Here is a 19,824-nt window from a genome sequence, read left to right on the forward strand (position 1 = left end):
TTTTCCGTGCATAACTTTTGTTTTATTGATTTCATGCATATTTATCGCTTATGTGCCTTGGAAACACTTTACTTGGAAAATTACAATCTATATTATTTACATAGTTTTAATTTTAAGTTTTGCCTTCAGGGCTTAAAATAATATAATTTTATCATTGCTTAAAATAAACTCAGTGATTTATTCTTAGCGAAAAGGGAAACATTTGTAAAAGTTATAAAACTAAATAACTACAGTCAAACTAATTATTAAATTTCTTTTTTAATACTATGCATAACAGGTAGTTTAGCAAAATGATAAAAAATAATACTTTTATTAAAATGTATTAAACTGCGTAAATAATAAAACAAATATTTGATAGTTTTTTCTGAGTTATTCAGTATATTGTTATAAAATTTTTTTCTTAATTATCTTAGCTCAATGCATGTATTATTCACTTGTGACGAAACCAAGTGATAAAAAGGTATTTAATTTGATTCCATTTTCAGAGTCCTGTTTTCTATTTTTGAAGAATTTTTGAAATTTGATTAAATTTCTTAATTTTTCTACACATGCGTTCGAAATTACCAAAAAGCCAGTTTTCATAGAATGGGTGCAACATTGACGACTTTTTAAAAGGTAAAGATAACCCTCTATTAGGCATCAATTTTAAAATTTCATTTCAAAATTTTAAGACAAAAATGCTAGTTTGAAACCAAATGCTCCATTTTTGAATCATTGGTGCTTCAACATTTCGAGAATTGTGATTTCTTAAGTAATGTTGTGTGCTTTTCTCCCAATTGCTATGCTGACAGTTATTAAAATAATGATAATATTGAAGTGGAAAAAAGGAATTGAACTATTGCAGTTTCGACTTCGTTTGATCATGAAAACCAGTGAAAAACAGAAATTTGCTGAGAACTGACAACAGAGTGATACTGATAAAGGATATTGCATTACTTAGAAAATACTATGCACTAATTCATACTCCGTACCTTTAATTTTTGCTGAAATTTTAATTATTAATGAAAATTTTTTATACGAAGAGGATGGTTCTTAAAAGATATTAAACTTTTTTTTTGTTGCTGGCCCATGATTGAGTTGAATTTTATGATAAAAGGAATTTTTCGATGTGTTCTGTAGAATTATATTAAATAGAATCTTGCTATTCATAGTTCTTCCTTTCCAATTTATTTTTAAATTTATATTATTTTGAAAATACGATTTTTTACCACATGTATTAAACGAAGTGTGCCCTTTTATTCCTTTTTTTAATTTTTATTTACGAATTCTGCTTGCTCCTAACATAATTTTTGGGAGATACCTAACAATACAAGATACAATGACCTTTTTAAAACTCGTCCTGATTCGAAATTGAATGAAAATAATTGGCAAATAATGCTTGAAAATAAGAAACCTAATTTTGATTAAAAAAAATTTTTTAAAATAATTTTGGCGAAACATAGGGACGTATGCTTTCAAAAAAGACAGATATGAAAATAATTTAGTTGGTTAACTTAGCAGTCAATATTTTAATCCAGCCAAGTTAGAGATTGAAATAAAATGTAAAGACTTGAAATAAATAATATTTTTTTAAGACGTCGAAAAAATAGTGACACAGAGAAAATTAAAATGGTCAAAACTACCAGACTATGGTAAAAGTTACAGTGTTTCTAGCTCGATGGGAGCACTTAGAGGCTCAATAATTTTTTACCGAATTACTTTGATAATGATTTTAGAAAAATTAACAGTGAAATTTGGTTTTATAGTATACGATAAAATCTGGTAATGTAGTAAAATTGGGTTACTCTATCATTTTACCTTAAGCCTGGCACAAAAACCATTTATTTGGTCAAATTTACATTTCAGTTCTGTAATTTTTACTAAATGTGTGGTAATGAGAATATAATTTTGTAAACCAGAATTTCTGAAAAACCATTGCAACATGAATGGAAAAATTTACCAAATGAATGGTTAAAATGCCTTGCATATTTTGATTTCGTAAAACAAACTTAATTTTGTTTCAGAAGAAATTTAATTATCATATAGTACGGCAATTTTATCAGAATACGGTAATTTTTTCCAGATTTTTCTTTCTAGGTGAATAGGTTCTTTTATCGGTGTTCATTTCTATTTATTATATTTATAAATTTTATGTTTGACTTTCCATCATGTATCTGAATATGGAAAAAATGCACATAAAGCAACCTAGAAATATCTAACGTAGATAAAGATAAACAATCGTAAGTAATTTTGAGCAAAAGTTTACTCAGTACTTACCATGAAGAACCTCGAGTCATTTTTAAAGTACCCGGAAAGTTTCTTACTAAGATTTATGCTTGTTAATGAAGTTTGCAAAAAGTAATAAAGTTGCTTTACAGGAATATTTATTACTTTTTTCTCCTTTACAAGTGTTTAATTCTGTTAACTAAAATGATTAAGCAAAAGTAGCATGTAAATTATTGTACTAACAGTTGATCATAGAGACTATTTTATTTTTAAGAATTACTTAGGAACTACTCATATAAATAATTTAACGATTATTGTTCCTTTGTTATCTTCTAAAAATAGTTGGATATAACAACTAGTTCTAATGTACACGTACTACAACACAACATATTATTATTTCTTGAAATGTTTTTTTTTTTTCAATATTTTTGTGCTTGAATCATTCAATGATAAGCATTTTCTGTACTTAGTTCGTTAAACTTTCGTAAATCAAAAATCTTTCTTGAATTATTCGTTAAAAATTGCTTTTTTATATAAATATATGACTTTTATTGTTAAAATATATTTAATTAACATTTCGAACCACATATCTTTGTTTAGTGTTTTGTAATAATATTTTAGCTGGAAAAATTTCTTAGAAAATAGGTTTATGTTTGCTGAAAGTAATATGGTTATCAATTACATTCCTTATATTTAAAAGTTTATTTATAACTAGTGATATTAAAGCTTCAAGGTCTCAGATATTTTTGCAATATTTTAAAAAATAGTTTAGTTTTTATTAATGAAGTGCAGTCTGCCAGCAAAACAATAAAGCATACGGTATATAAAAGAGGAAAAAAATCTTATACTCTATTGTTGACACTCCTTGGCGTCGTTTTGAACAAAAGAAATGCGCCATTAATTTTCTCAAAGAATAACAGCTATTCCAGATATGTCTTTAGTAATATATCATTGTTAGTGATATATTGGTCTGATGTTTCAGGAGCCTGTTTGGTAGATTCTATTATGATTATTCCTAAGCAATTTCTCTTCAAAGTTAATGATAATAAGACTTCAAGTCAGAAACATTGAAATGAAATTTGTTTTTGTTTTTATTCATTTGTATTATAAAATTATTGAAGAGTTTTGAATTGAAAAGAGCTGAAAATTATTAATTTGTCTTACTCTCATGATGAAAACATTTTTTCCTCTAAAAGGAGCTAATGAAAAATTTTACTGCCTTCATTTTCTATAGGAACAGTTTAGATTACTTTTTTAACTAAATGTGTAACTATTTGTAATATCTATTAACTATTTGTTTAAAATAAGACATTAACGAAATTGTAAGTTTAAAAAGTAGTAGAATTTATAGTAAAAAGTGTATTAATACGATTCTTCTGCCTTACGAGCAATACACTAAAAATGCGTTTGTTTAACGATTGATAGTTGAACCAATTTTGAATGAAATTTTTAAATTATACATGTACATTAGACACATTTTCTTTGAAAACACGATAGCAATTTTGAAAATTTTTCTAAGACTTCAGCTTTATTCAAATTTATGCATATATGCTTACTTATGAAATTCAATTTTATATTTATGAAATAGAAAATTGGAATAAAAAAGCAAGAATTCCCAAATTTACATTTCCATTTAACAAATTAACAATTAATTGATACTATGAATGATATAACTTGAACCATAATATCGCGTAAATTCGTGATAACCATGTTGCTAAGCGTACTATAGACAGAATTAGCGTAATTTTAAACTTAAATGAATGATACAGTGTTTTAACTTCGTATGGAATATGGTTTTTTAACACTTTGTTAAGTTAATAGAAAGTTTGTACCAGATTTTGTTCCAGGTAGTAATAATACGGTTCGAAGTTGACCCGGTTTTCATGAGAGTGTACTTATAAATAATGCTTACCTAAAACAGTACTTTGTAAATTTAATATCAAACACAATTATATCTTGTGAATAAATCGTAGTGTACAGCTGCGTTTTGGAGAAAGAAAATCGCCAAACTGTTAAAAATTTCAGATTGAATTATGATAAAAGTATTTTTTAGCTTAAAATCCATATTTAACGTAAAATTTCATGGAACAAAAAACTGTTATACTATACTTTTCACAGTAAGATTTGGTGCGAAATTACCGAATCACTCTAATTAAATAAATATTACTGTAAGAATTGCGGTATAAAATTTTACGGTAAAAATTTATTTTACTGCACTCAGATTTCCACTATTTTATGACGTAATTTGTTCCGCAAATTTTTGAAATGAATAAATAAATGGAATTGCATTGTTCGAGAGAATTAATTTAATAGAAAATTTTCCCGAATGCAACAAATATTTTCGCTACTGTATTATTTCTATTTCAGCTTTAAAGGGAAATTTATTATTTATTGCACATTTAAAAACGCGCCAAAATAAATAAGTCGATTCTTTCTTGGCTTCATCGCATAGGCAAAAGCTAAAACAAGGAAACAAATCATCAAGTTTTCTAGGTCAAGCCATCATTGAGATGTGGCGCTGGTAGGGGATTTTGGCTGCCTAGTGTTGCTGCTGTCACGCAGCTTTATGAGCGGCAAGATCGAGGAGTGGCTGAAGTAACTATTTTCTACCCTCACATTTTGATGGATGATCAAGAAGCCTTTTCATGATTATTAAATTCGTTCCTCGTCTTATTAGATTATTAGTAAATGCCCCGTGACTTATTCTCACTCATCTAAAATGTTTTAAATCAAGATGATAAATTTTAAACAAAGAGTTTATGAAACTTTCATAAAATACTGAATGTAGCAGGCTCCCCTAACAAAAATTGAAAGTATTTATTAGATTTTATTTGTGGTAATTTTGAGGTGTTGGGGTTGATCAGAAGTTCATTTAAAGTTCATTTCAATTAGTAAATGCCCCGTGACTTATTCTCACTCATCTAAAATGTTTTAAATCAAGATGATAAATTTAAAACAAAGAGTTTTTGAAACTTTCATAAAATACTGAATGTAGCAGGCTTCCCTTACAAAAATTGAAAGTATTTATTAGGCTTTATTTATGGTAGTTTTGAGGTGTTAAGGTAGATCAGAAGTTTATTTAAAGTTCATTTCAATTAGTAAATGCCCCGTGACTTATTCTCACTCAACTAAAATGTTTTAAATCAAGATGATAAATTTAAAACAAAGAGTTTTTGAAACTTTCATAAAATACTGAATGTAGCAAGCTTCCCTTACAAAAATTGAAAGTATTTATTAGGTTTTATTTGTGGTAGTTTTGAGATGCTAAGGTAGACCAGAAGTTTATTTAAAGTTCATTTCAATTAGTAAATGCCTCGTGACTTATTCTCACTCATCTAAAATGTTTTAAATCAAGATGATAAATTTTAAACAATGAAACTTTCACAAAATAAAATTTTTTGAAACTTTCACAAAATACTGAATGTAGCAGGCTTCCCTTACAAAAATTGAAAGTATTTATTAGGCTTTATTTNTATACTTCATTTTAGTTCATATCAATTAGTAAATGCCCCGTGACTTATTCTCACTCATCTAAAATTTTTTAAATCAAGATGATAAATTTTAAACAATGAAACTTTCACAAAATAAAATTTTTTGAAACTTTCATAAAATACTGAATGTAGAAGGCTTCCCTTACAAAAATTGAAAGTATTTATTAGGTTTTATTTGTGGTAGTTTTAAGGTGTTAAGGTTGATCAGAACTTTATTTAAAGTTCATTTCAAATGCAACTTTAAAAAATAAGCTTCCCGAGATTTAAAATCAGAGTGTATGAAGTTGTTTTATTTACACTTAAGGTTTTTCTGAGGTTGATAGAAATCTCGAGCAACCAGTTTAGAGTTGTTGTTTTTAAGTTGTGCATATTTTTTTTTTGCCCTTCAACCAAATAAATGTATTTGATATGAGAATAATTTCGCCAGATGTCATTTAAAATTATTACTGAGTTATATATAAAGTTTATTTTATGAGGTGTAAATTAAGTTGAAATTAGGGTTTATTGATGAGGGTATTTTTGGTGCAAAACATAAGCTCATTTTCCACCTCAAGCTTTTTTTAATACTTATCAACCTCAAAGCAACCACAAAAGTACCTTATTTTTTGTAAGGGTTTTTTCTGTGCTTTCTATGAATTTGTAAAGCCCCTATAAATGGTTAGTTTAAGGTCATTGATATTTATTTTTAAATCCCTTACTACTAATAAATAAATACATGATAATAATTAACCATTTTATAGTAAAGAAAATCTTTAAAAATCATCAAAAATTTATCGTGAATCAATAAAATATGTTTATGTTACGTATTGTAAGCTTGTAATTATCATATCAGAAATATACATTTGTGTAAATGCTAATCGAACAACGATTAAGATTGCTACAAAAAAAATGTGAGTTGGCGGACAAGTTATCTTAAAACTTTAATATTCATCATAAAAATGCCCTTGAAAATATATATAAAGAATATAGAAGTCATCAGTAAATTAAAAAATAAGGTTTATAATTTATGATTTCTTTATAAATGCATCACAATTTCATGAAGCCAAGTGTAAAACTTCCTCCCAAAAGTTTTGTTTGTCACATGAAAAAAAACTAATTTTTTAAGTCTCAAAAAAAATCTGTGAAATTTTTAATGATGTTAAAACAGGCAATTATTGTCATTATTTTTATCTAAATATTAATTTAGTTAAATAAATGCAAACCTAGCTAATAATAAAGCAAAATAATTACATGTAGTTTTTAGCCATATTTTTACACCTTTTTGCTAACCTTAGAGAAAAACTTGTATAAAATAAACAATCATTGTTGCACTGCTTTTTTAAAGCAAATTAAAGTTCTATGTAGGTATTTGAATTAGAAAAAGTATAATAAGGTACTGCTTTAATCTCGAAATATTTAATTCCTATCCAACTGGGCAAAAGTGAAATTAACTTCCGTATGAAAAAAAAAGAAAATAATAAATCGTCAATTTCGAAACCTTACATCGTTCATGAATTCTCCCCCCTCCCCCCTCAAAAAATCAATTTGCTTTCAAAAATGCATTAATACTTTTCAATTCAGATTTAAAGAAAAAAAAATTCAATTCATGCATAAAAATGTCTATACATTGAGCCACGTAAGACCTTAAAATCAGCCTAGTGAAAAGCTGCACTCCATAGAAATTACTCTTCCTTAAGTGATGAACTAATAACTTTGCAAGAGGTTCGATTCGAACAAGAGAGAGCAAAAAGCGTGCCCCGTGCACTTCCGGATTGAGAGAACTTTCGATCACTTCTCTAGGTTTGAAACTAATATAACGAAAAAGCCACAACTAACCACCAAAGAATGGAACAGCAGCTGTTCAGTTCTTTTGACGGAGAACAAAGCACCTTATCAGGACCAGCACCACCCCTACTATTTCCTCCCCCCTCTGAAACCACTTCAATGTTCCATCTTTTTCCACTCGACGGAAAAAGAAATGTGGACAGATAATATAAAAGAAGAAGAGAGAAATAAAAAGAAGGAATAAAATGGCGAAGTATGAAATGAGCGAAGAGAAAAATAGAGAGGAAGAGTTTCAATTCTCCCAACGTAGATACGTCACGAAGTTCCTATATAGAGAGTAAGGAGGATACTAGTTTGGAACAAATCTGGAAAAGATGAATGTCCGGCGTTTGGCTGTCATGGCCTCTCCCACTTTACCCCTCTTTTAGAAGCCAACCTGTTTTCGGAGTGAATCTTCTGATAAAAGCAAAGACAGCCTTGCATATATCAAGTACCATTGATTAATATGTTTTGTAACACCGTCATGCACTTGTGATGCAGAAAAATAACTTATAGCGTAACGGACGTATTGTTATGATAGTGCCATTGATGGAGTATTTATAGGAATTGGTAAATTGTCAAGATAGAAACAAAAACTGCTGCCGTTATGTTAAGCTTTCAATTAATAGTTTTTATTGCAGAATCGTGTAATGTTTCATTTTTATTTACAATCAATGCTCTTGATTTTTACCATTACAAATTATTAAAAAGATGAATTATTCTTTTGATATTGTTTAAACTTGTACTACTATGAAATTAAAATTCCTAAAATAATTGAACATCTTAATTAAAACACTTTTGAAGAAAATAACATACAGTAATATGTTTCTGTTTCTAATGCAATGTTTCATAATAATTGAAACAAAATGTCTGAGATCTCACTTTATAAATAATTATCATCATAATAACATTAAAGTGTGTTTAAAGTAACTTTATAACTTATATATTTTTGCTTCTAGCTGTAAATTAATTTGTTTAATTACCATTAAATATATAAGAGAATAATATTATAACTTCTGATAAAGGAAATGACCGTCGTGCTAAACTATGGGCGAGTTCTGCAATTAAATATTTTATGTAACACAAAGTCTGGTTAATTTGAGTAAAAACGTATTTCATCTTAAGCGACTAAACATTTTCTTGTCTTATAAATTGGAGTTTTTAAAATTTAGTAACACATGTGAATGATATATCTCAAATGTACTATTTGGGATGGCTTCGAATCCTCGTGAATCAAATGTCTATAATTGTTGGTTCAACAATTATAGACGTTCGCAACTTCACGTACCTTTGCAGCTTCACGTACCTGCTGCTTCACGTCCCTTTCCAGTCTCCATATTATACTTCATTTTATAGCTGGTGTTTAATAACCCATCCATACCACCAACAGCCATACCATGGCAAAAATATCGGTTCTTGTCTGATAGCCGATGTCAAGCAATATTAGGCATCAGGATCAAGAATACTTAGGAAGGCATTCACCTGGGTACATGCGTACACGTGTGCCATTCGCACTTTTTCAGCTATTCTTATGCGACAAAATACTATCCATATAACTTGTAATTTTGAACGAAACTTCATATTTATGAAATAAAAAAAAAAATCCTAGATCAAGCATTGGAAGAAACTAGTCTTTAGGAAAGACTTTTTAAATCAAATTTACCAATAATCATGAGTATGTTTTGCTTAAATCACCCCACAGTGCAGACAGTTAGAATGAATGTAAGACAATTTTAACTTATATGTTCCGCCTTTCACTGATGATAATATAAGTCATCTCACTGTCGTTGGGATACGAACCAGAATCACCTCAGCTGAAATCAAGTATTCTATCCTCTGAGTATTCCTACTCCTGTTTACTATATTGATGCAATATCAGTATTTTAATATACCTATAAATTGTTTAAGGGTCGAAATATAGGAGAAATAAACAGTGCCTGCATACACACAAACAACGGAGGTTAAATTAGTGTATCTCTTCTCAATAACTGTAATTTCTGGTAAAAGATCCCTCACAATTCTGATTCTATTTTGAAAATGCCTTCTTTTGCATCATGTTCAAATATTTGAAATGAATCTACTAACACAGGGATTCTCAACCTGTGGGGAGCACCCCCAATAAGGGAGCGCGAGCATATCCAAGAGCAAATAATATTTAAAAAAAATCGATTAACTGACTGATAGGAAAGCATACATACAAAACAGAATACATTCCGACATATTATGTAATAATTAACTTATTAAATTAAAACAACTTACTAAATCAAAATTTACTTAATCAAAACTTACTAAATTAAAAACAAATTAAATAATTATTAGTGACTTCCTTGGAACTGTATTGCAGGGTAAAGTTTGTCAAAGGAAGGCTTAATATTTGAAATAGATACTCTCAGTTCTTTTTCTACATTTAGCTGAGATCTATAGTTTGTCTTCAAAGAAGCCATCGCAGAAAATTAAGTTTCACAAAGGCAGGATGTTGAAAATGGTGGACGCCAATGGTGTTGTCCGACATGGTGGACGCAAGAGCAATAAAAAGGCACCGGATTTTTGATTTCTCAATGCTGAGGATCGGTGTTGCCAAAAATCAATAAATTTCAATATTCTTGGTAATTTGTAAGGTTTAAAATTAAGGTCATAGTGTAGGTTTAGAGGAAAAATACTCAAAATACAATATTATTGTATACATTTTACTGTATGCGAGGGGCGCGATGAAAATTATGATTGAAAATTGAATACTGAAAGGTTGATAAACGCTGTACTAGCAAAAAAATAAATATATACTATACGTTAGTACCTATACACACTCAAACTGCATTATAATATAATAAGATTTGCCATGAAAAATACACCAATTGATTATAAGAATATATTAAATTGTTTCCATGGATATTAAACTTAACTTTAAAATAAATGAGAATGAAATTGCATCAAAAACAAAAAATATTAAGCCTATGCTTTGAAAAAAAATTAATGACATTTTTTTAATATCTTATTTAGTTTTATGGAATGAAACATAAATTATCATTAATAATCGCTTGTTTTACTAGGAAATCCTTCATTTTAATCATAAACTAAAAATATTTCAGGAAAAATAATTATTTCCATCTTTTTTTTTTAAAAAAAATGGGAAGATTGATTACTAAAAGTTTTATTAAGGAAAGTAATTCGTAGCATGAAAGTACTTTAGGCAGGCGACAATTTTGTTCATACTTAGAAATGAATTTATTAGGAGAGTTTATTCTACTTTTCTTTATAACTCCTTAAGCTTTTCTTGTGCTTAGTTTGAATATTTGTTGCACAGTCAAGATTAGACTCTATAAGAAATATAAATTGTTTTACGTATAATGTTGTGATTATGTTAAGTTTATTTTTATTTACAAAGATTTCCTACATACTATTTTCGATTTGAACAACATTTGTAGTAACATTTAATGCAAATTATGTTTTGTATAAATATTTGGATTTTTAGGGAGATTTGCCTGAATCAGATTTTCAAAATTATCTCTCTTCATTGAAAAATCATAAGCAGCATAGCGCATTATGTATAAAAAAATTCCGGTATAGAGTACCGGCACTTAGGGTGCATCTTTCGTAAAATCCAATTTATCATAAAAAAATGCCGTAGTTTTTACAATAATCTTTATTTAATAAGACTAATTCAGTGATTTTATTGCAATTATTACTATAAAAATAAAAGTAAATGGTAAAAAGTACCAACATCCTTAGTGCCGGTACTTTTTAGTGCCGGTACCGGATACAGAGTTTTTTACAGTGTGGATATTTAACTTCACATTACATTTTGCTTTTCTGCTCAAAAACTATAGTATTTTGAATCTTGAAATTACAAACGTTTGTAGAAAAATTGATGAAGAACGATGAATAAAGCACCTCGAACGTAGTTTCAAATTTAAATTAATATTTGATAAGTAGTTTTATTCATGAGCTTAACACGATTTTTTTTTTCGAAATTGCAATTAAGTTATTGAAATTGTAAGGGCTTTTCTTGTAATTCCTTTCTTACTTTAGTATTTTTGCTTTAAATATTGACAATGTATCCGTTGTCTGAGCGAAATTATATTAATACGATACATTAACTTATAATAAGAAGAATAAAAAATATTAATTTTTGAGAAATAAAAAACAATGTTTAATAAGGGGCATTTACGGGGGTGAGTGAGATGAGCGAACAAGGGGTGGAGCCTCTTAGTTTCGCGAAAACTCGCCAATAAACTATTCCAGCTCTATTATCAAAAGTCTTCGTATGTTATTGATTTAAAAATAATTATTTTATTGTATTCAATGATTTCTAAGCCCCAATACCATTCTTTACGGCATCAAAATCTAGTTTAAAACTCCTAACAAGAATGCTTATTGCCTAATCTTAATAAGACTGCAGACCAAACAGGCAAAAACGGATGACAAATCGTAATTTTTTCTTCGTAAGAATATATTCAAAGCATACAGTAAAAAAACAATTCTCCTCATAGCATTAAAATACCAATTAAGTTAAATTCTTAAATGTAAATATCAAACATTAAATGTTTAAATTTTTCGTTGCCATGGAGACCAGAATACGTTTCTTAATTTTTGATATTTAAGCTTTACTGATACGTAAAGATTTAGTTTGTTATTTGCTAGGTTATTATCTTTACTGGGATTAATAGAGTTGAAATGTTTCATCAGACCAAATTTATAATATTTAACAAGCATGTATATGAATGGTTATAATTAAGTACAGGTTTAGAACTTCTAATAAGGAATTTCATCAAACATCGGGTAACCATAGACATGATGAATGTTTGGATGGATGCGTGAAGCATTTGACTCAGACATTCTCAAACTTTCTCGGCATTTTCTTTTTAATAAATTTTAGTTTCTACTTCCTCAAACCAATTTTTCGATTTTTCTATTTAAAAAAATGTACTGAGAAATTAAAAATAGTAGAAAATATGACACATTATTTAAAAGAAAAGTTTTTACTTTAATATTTTGCTCCAAATAATTTTATGAGCATTCAATGAGATCAGCGTTTATTAGTTCAACTAGAAAATGAAGTAATTTCTAAATATAAAAGTAATATCAAATAAAAAAAATAAAATAAAAACTTTTATATTAGACTAAAGAAAGTAAAAAACTTTTTGCTTTCTAGTATTTCGTTTAAAGCATTTCCTCAAAGAGCTCAACTCAATATTCGCTTCACTTAAGAACTTAATATCATTTATTGTATGTACATCTCATAACAATATGACATTTGAAGAGCTTAAAATGGAAAATATTTTTTATTATAAATATATTATGTGGCGTAGTATTAAAAGTAAAAAACTTTTTTAAAAAGAAAAAGATAACTAGTAACTATTTGAAAAAGAAATAACATGTAACATAAATATGTCTTTCACAAAAATGGAGTTGTTCTTATCAAGTTGGTTACAAATGTAAATCTTAATATGATACAAATTATTTTTAGATTTTTAATTATTTCAAAGTCATTAATTAGAACTAAAATAATTTTAGATACATTGTTGTTGATTTAATATTTATATTTAACTTTTCGCTGTTACTTTTTCTTTAAATTTCAAAAAAAAAAAGAGGAATAATTTTAACCGGTTTTTCATTAATAAATGTTTGAACAACACATTGTAATCCTGTAAAGAGAGTCTTTTAAATTTGGTAGGTATAAGCTCCTAAGCTTAGTTCGCATATTATAATGCGATTACTATAAAGAAGCATTTCAAATGCATAATTAAAGCTCAAAGTATAATAATTTATATAATTATTGCATTTTGAAAAACACGTGAATGTCTTAAATTTACTTAGAATAACTAATTATTTACGGAAAAAGAAATAAACGCATGTGAGAAAAAAAAATTGATTGCATTCAAATTAAAGAATTTGAATTGAAAAAATTGCATACACAAGTGAAAAAAAATTATGCATTTCTGTTTTTTTTAAGTTAATGATTTTCTTTCGCAGTTATAAAACTGTTTAATTGCATATTTATTTTTATCATTTTTGCAAATGTTCAGAAACTTTAGAATTGGAACAGCATAAAATCTGCCCTCAAATTTTTTCTTATATGCACTTTTGTTTTGTTTGTATGAATTTGATATTTCTCGAAATTCACAATGAATTTTCCTCTGAATTAAAAAAAAAAAACGAAATCATTCTCTAATCGGAGACATAGTAACACAAAATTTTAACTGAACGATTAAGTTAACAATGAAATTTATTACTGAATATTTCCAAATATAAATCAAGAATTTTCAGAAAATTTTCGGATATTAAAGTTGGGGATCGGAAAATAATCCGGTCGATTAACTTCGAAAAATTTTAGGAGGACATCACCAAAAGAAATATTTTTCCTTTTGTAGAGCATTAGCGATAATCAGTAAATGTTACGAAATGTATACAAGGCATAAGAATACATAAAATTAAAGTTAAAAACGGAATGCCGAAATATAAAAATTGAAAAAGAAACACATAAAAAAAAACTTTTTTTGTGATGAATACTATAATATTTTTATCTTTTAATTCAAAATTCGGAAGGTCCATGCCGCTTTTACCCAAAGTGCAACTGTTACTACAAGAGTAGGGGTACATTTTTAAGCATCTTATCTATTTATTTACTTTATATCGGCTTATATAAGTTTTTTTTAAATTTTAGGAAAATTTCCAAATAAAAACTGTTAGAATTTTCTTTCTAAAATTATTGTAAAATAAATGGCAGCAGTCCATCCATCTAATTTACAGTGAATGTTAAGGTAAAAAAAACCTTTTTTACCTGTACCGTTTTATAACCGTTTTCAACCAGTATGGTTAAAAAACCATAAATACAAAATTATTCGGTTTTTCGAACGTTTACAACTATGATGGTTTCAAAATCGTAAAAAAGAAATTTAGTTGAACAATGGAAGTAGTTCAGCAGAGTTATGGTCCTGTCATCTAAGCGCTAATTAGAGTATCGTATTTATATAGAGGGTATAGAGGAAATATTGGGGGAATATAAATACAGAAAAAAATTGTGGCATCAACGCTGGGACTCTAAAACTCTTTTTATTGGATATAAGATCTCGGGTATAGTATGTACACATCTGTAAGGAACTAAGGGGTTTTAGGTTGGTCTAAATATTGTGTTAAAATTCTGGTTGTTTAATCGTATTAGGTAAAATGAATCTTGATGAATCTTATTTGATGGTTAAGTTTAAATATGGTAAAATAACAAGCAAATAAATTGTTATTTAACCATTTTTTCCAAAACATTGTCTAACATTGCACTCTTTGACTCATACACGGTTCGGCTTACATTCGAAAATATACGGTATTAGTAAAATTAGATTAAAATAGAAGTAAATGTGGTTGAGATTAACCTCAGTTAAAAGCCTTAATCCTTAATAAATGGAAACTTGAAATCTTAGTTAACTTGCAAATACATTACATTTATTGATTTGAAATGAGCTAATATTTTTGTTTCAGAATTTCCTTATTATTTTAAATAACTTTTGTATTTATTATGTTTCCCTTTGAAATAAAATAACGAACTTATTTCTTTCTCATTTCAGAAAAAATCGAAACTGTAATAGCTGTAGAAGGTGGCAAAGTTGGTTTAACATGTGATATTACTCCACCATCTACCGAAGATGATGTAGCGTTAGTACTTTGGTACAAAGACGAAAGTACAACCCCTCTGTACAGTTTGGACTCTCGAAGAAGAGGGTTATATCAGGCTAAACACGCTCCCGGACAAGAGATCATGGGACGTGCATTTCTAGATATGTCAACAAACCCAACCATTCTGAAGCTTGAGCAACTAAAAGCTGAAGATGAGGGCGAATACAGATGTAGAGTAGATTTTAAAATAGCCAGATCCAGAAATTCACTTGTTATATTAGAAATTATAAGTAAGTTATTATTATAATTTTAACAAACGAGCCAACTTTATTGAACAAAGCAAAATAAACGGAACCAAAAATTACACAAAATCATTCATCAAGTAGCAATATCATAAGGACACTAAATATTATTGGAATTTAGAAAAAAAATTCATAGATTTTAAGTTCCTTTTCTAATCCATCTTTTTCTCTTAAATTTTTTTTAAATTAATTCAGATGATTTTGATACAAAGCAGTTTGAAAAATTTTAGATTCTAAATTTATGAAGTTAATGCAAAACTAAAAGAAATATAATAATAATATTGCCATTCACAATATGACAATAATAGTAATTGGGAAAGGAACAGAGTGGTGTATAAAAGTTATAACAACTTTTATTAACGGAATTAAGTTATTGTAGCTTTACATAGATGAAGACGAATAATACATTATGTTAAAAAAATTAAGAGTTAATTTATTATTAGTTCATTAAAACTTTTTTAGATAAAGGTTGTGTTTTTTTTAAAACTTCCTTGTTTGTTGCAAACTTATTTGAACAATTTTGAACAATTAAGTTCATCAATTTTTTCTCAGGTCTTAAGTGTGGATTAAAAAACAACTTTGACAAAATAAATGGTCAATTTTAAATTAATATTTGTTAACATTATTTTAGTTAACATCACCTTAACATTATTTTACGCAATTTACGCAGTCTTTAAAAAAGTTACATAATTAACTAATTTTCAAATTTAATATTAAGTAGGCAAAAAACGTTTATATTTTATTTATTCATTTATTCATTACACCAAAGTTTTGATTTTATATATTGAAACATTTAATTTGGTATAGCGAATTGTTTAATTCATAATTTTTATTTTACTCTTGATTTGTAGACATTACTGTTCTAATTTATTTACAAATTATTAAATTACTGTTGAAACATTTGAAAAAAAAATTCTATGTTTTATTATGTAAAGTCTCTTAGCAGAATTTCTTTTATTTACTGAAGTTATTTAAAATTAAACATCCTCACATTTTGGCCTAAAGTCAGAAAATTATGGTTATTATAATTATGATTATTTAGAAAATCTTTTAGTTATTATGTAAAGTTATACAATGAGTGTTATTTTTTAAACATTCGAAAAAGTAATCTCTTTAAGTTTGTTATTGTTGCATTTCTTATTATTACATTATTTTCTGTTCTGAGAAAATATTGTTTTTATTATTCCAAATTATTATTTGAATTTGTAATTAATCAACATGCAATTCTATATTTGCTCTGTTAATTTAGTTAATTTTGTTATAATACGGTTCTACTTTCAAAACTTATAATATAACATCCAGAGACAATATTCATTCCAGAGACAATATTCAAATGTGGTATTATTGTATAAATGTGGTAAAAATGGATTTTTATTTATTTACAAAATTTCAATGTATTAGTATAGAACAATTAAAATGAATTCACCATATCTAAAGGGGCCCTGTACTGTCACTACTTAGTTGTACTAAGTTATTTTCAATACCAACTATGATTTTTAAATTCGTCTATAATATTCACCATAATCTATTTGACAAGTTATATTTATTTTTCATAAATAAATTGCATAGTACCATAATAATAATATTTTATTTCAAGATTAAATGCTTAACGTAATATTTTTCAAAAAATAACTGAAAACAAGTATTTCGGTTTTGGGTAAAGAAGAAAAAGAAATCAATTAAAATTTATCAAATGAAATACTCTTCAAATAAAAAAAAATATTCATTGAAAATTACTTTGGTAATAGTTTTGCCTCAGCTTGCTTATTTACAATTTTTACTATTTTTAAACGATAGGTTTATAGGTTTGGACTATTAACTTCAAACCATCAGGTTTACACAATTAGTTTCCTTAATAGTATAAACCTTTTTTTATGCTTTTATTTTCAAAGAAATTTTATTTATCATTTAATATTTGGAAAACATATTTTTCCTTACATAAGAAAACTAAACCTCACGGATTTTATACACAAAACTTGATTTTTTTTTTTATATTAGGTAGTCAAGAAACCTAGATATCATGAAAAATGCTTTAATTAATAAATCATAAAAATGAAGTTTATTCATTTTAATGCTTTTTTTTATTAAAACATAATTTTATAAAATAATTATTTAATTAATAAATAAAACATAATTTAAAGAAATATTGAATTAATTAACGAAGATTATTTATTTTCGTAAAGTTTCAAAAACTCATGATAGGAAATAAAAATTTTAATTAATATATTATTTGCATATTTTCATCAATTTCTAAAAGCTTATGATTAAAAAAAAACATTAGTTCATAAATCTTAAACATAAAGCTTGTTTATTTTCATAAACTGTCAGGGCAATAGCAACAAAGTAACTTAATTTATCAAAACAACTAACACTTTCTAGTAAATACTTTAACATAACCCAAAATCCGTCTCAATGAACCAAAGAGTAATTTTATTTCTAAACAATTTGTTTATTGCATCCATTATCAAATAAATGACACAATATTTGTTTTCCTTCCAGTTAAATTAACATAATTTTTAATTTCTTTAAATTTTTAAACATAATTTTAAAAAATGATTATTTAATTAATAAATTAAACGTAATTTTAAAAATAGTAAATTAATTAATGAATATTATTTATTTTCGTAAAGTTTTAAAAACTCATGATAGGAAATAAACATTTTAATTAATATAATATTTGTATATTTTTATCAATTTCTAAAAAAACCTTCATGATTAAGAAAAAAAAAACACTAGTCATAAATCTTAAAAATAAAGCTTGTTTATTTTCATAAACTGTCAGGGCAAATAGCAACAAAGTAACTCAATTTATCAAAACAACTAACACTTTCTAGGAAATACTTTAACATAACCCAAACTCCCTCTCAATTAGCCAAAGAGTAATTTTATTTCAAAACAATTTGTTTATTGCATTCATTATCAAATAAATGACACAATATTTGTTTTCCTTCTAGTTCCCCCTAAAAAGCCAATTATAAAAGACCAAAGTGAGGATGTTCTGCAAAGGGTGTCTGGTCCCCATAATCTCGGCTCCAGATTAATACTCATTTGTGAGGTAGAAGGTGGTAAGTAAAACCAACTTCATCTTAAAAGTAATGCATAAAAATTTCGCTGTCTAAGTATCCCTCGCAGCATTGCACCTTTAAAGATGATTAAGTTAATTGAATTGTTTGGCATTTTGCTTAAGTTTCTTTTTATTCATAAGATTGAGAAAATGCTTAATATTCTCTTATCAATTCGCTAACAAATTAAGTTGTAATTACGGAATATTTATGATAAAATTTTTCATTAAGTTACGAGACGGAATTGTGCTGATGTGTGATTAAAATTTTATTCCACACGCAGTTGAATTTTATTCTTCAAGATTTGGCGAATTGAAAAAAAAACAACATTTATGCATAATTTTGTAACACATGCGTTGGTATTTGTGTTAATTCAAATTAAGTAAGTATATAATTACCAACGCATGAAAACAACATTTAATTAATAAGCATGTATTCTAAAGTAATATAATATAAATAAAATAAATTGTTTTAATAAAGTACAGAAACATTATGAATACGTTCAAATGAGTAAAATGCTTTTATTAAAACCAAACACTTTTAAAAATATTTCTAATATGTAATTTTGTAAAAGTCTTCGGTTACGTGCTTAATAATACGTTGCTAAGTAATATTTAGTGATTTAATATTTGAACTATGTTCAAATTACACTTGAAATACAGGCACTGATGTTAACTTTAATAAATCTGAATTGCCATCATTAAAATATCCTGGTATGTGTTTCGGTAGTTATAGCTTTTATCATCGAAATAGCTGTCTGATTTCCAGATTTGTTTCTTTGTGCATTATTTGTTGTTTTAAAATTCTTTAATTAGGGTAGGTTTTTGTAATATCTATAATTTAATATTGTTTTTAAATGATCTAGGATACGTAAGTGCTTGACTAGTATTTCTACAGTGTCAGTGATTGTTAGTAATTTAGCCTATTTTTTTTAATCAAGGGAAAGTGGACTAATACCGGGTAGCTAAGATTCGAAGGCTTGTTGGAGTTAAACTATTCAATGTGGAAATTGTCAAATTTAATTAAAATATTCATTGTATAGTTGTTTACAATACATCATTTTCGAAAAAGTCATTGATGTAATGCTTTTTTTTTAAAAATTATTTTTTTTTTATGGAAAAAGTCAAATCACTCGGTTTTAACCCACTGGTACTACATACGTTAACCATATGCTCAATTTAGTAATGCTAGAATATGAGTGAAAAAGTAGCGGGCACTTCTATTTTATATGACTATTTTAGAAAAATATCCATTTAATTTATATGTGATGTAGTCAAGGCCGTACTCAAGGAGGGGAGAGAGAGTTTCAATTGCTCTGATCCCGAAACTACTAAGGGCCGACATAAACTTCTTGCA

General features: G+C 27.0%; 1 protein-coding gene across 2 annotated transcripts in view; it reads left to right on the forward strand.

Moving 5' to 3' along the window:
• The window catches only part of LOC107436142 (protein turtle homolog B), a 409,568-nt gene that overhangs the window by 281,776 nt on the left and 107,968 nt on the right, over nt 1-19,824 (forward strand). For both annotated transcript variants that reach the window (XM_071179194.1, XM_071179196.1), the window contains exons 2-3: nt 15,056-15,394; nt 18,361-18,471. In XM_071179194.1, coding sequence (XP_071035295.1) covers nt 15,056-15,394; nt 18,361-18,471 — 450 coding nt within the window. The remainder of the gene's footprint in view (nt 1-15,055; nt 15,395-18,360; nt 18,472-19,824) is intronic.

This window comes from Parasteatoda tepidariorum, chromosome 1, assembly GCF_043381705.1.
Source record: "Parasteatoda tepidariorum isolate YZ-2023 chromosome 1, CAS_Ptep_4.0, whole genome shotgun sequence".
In the NCBI taxonomy this organism is placed as follows: domain Eukaryota; kingdom Metazoa; phylum Arthropoda; class Arachnida; order Araneae; family Theridiidae; genus Parasteatoda; species Parasteatoda tepidariorum.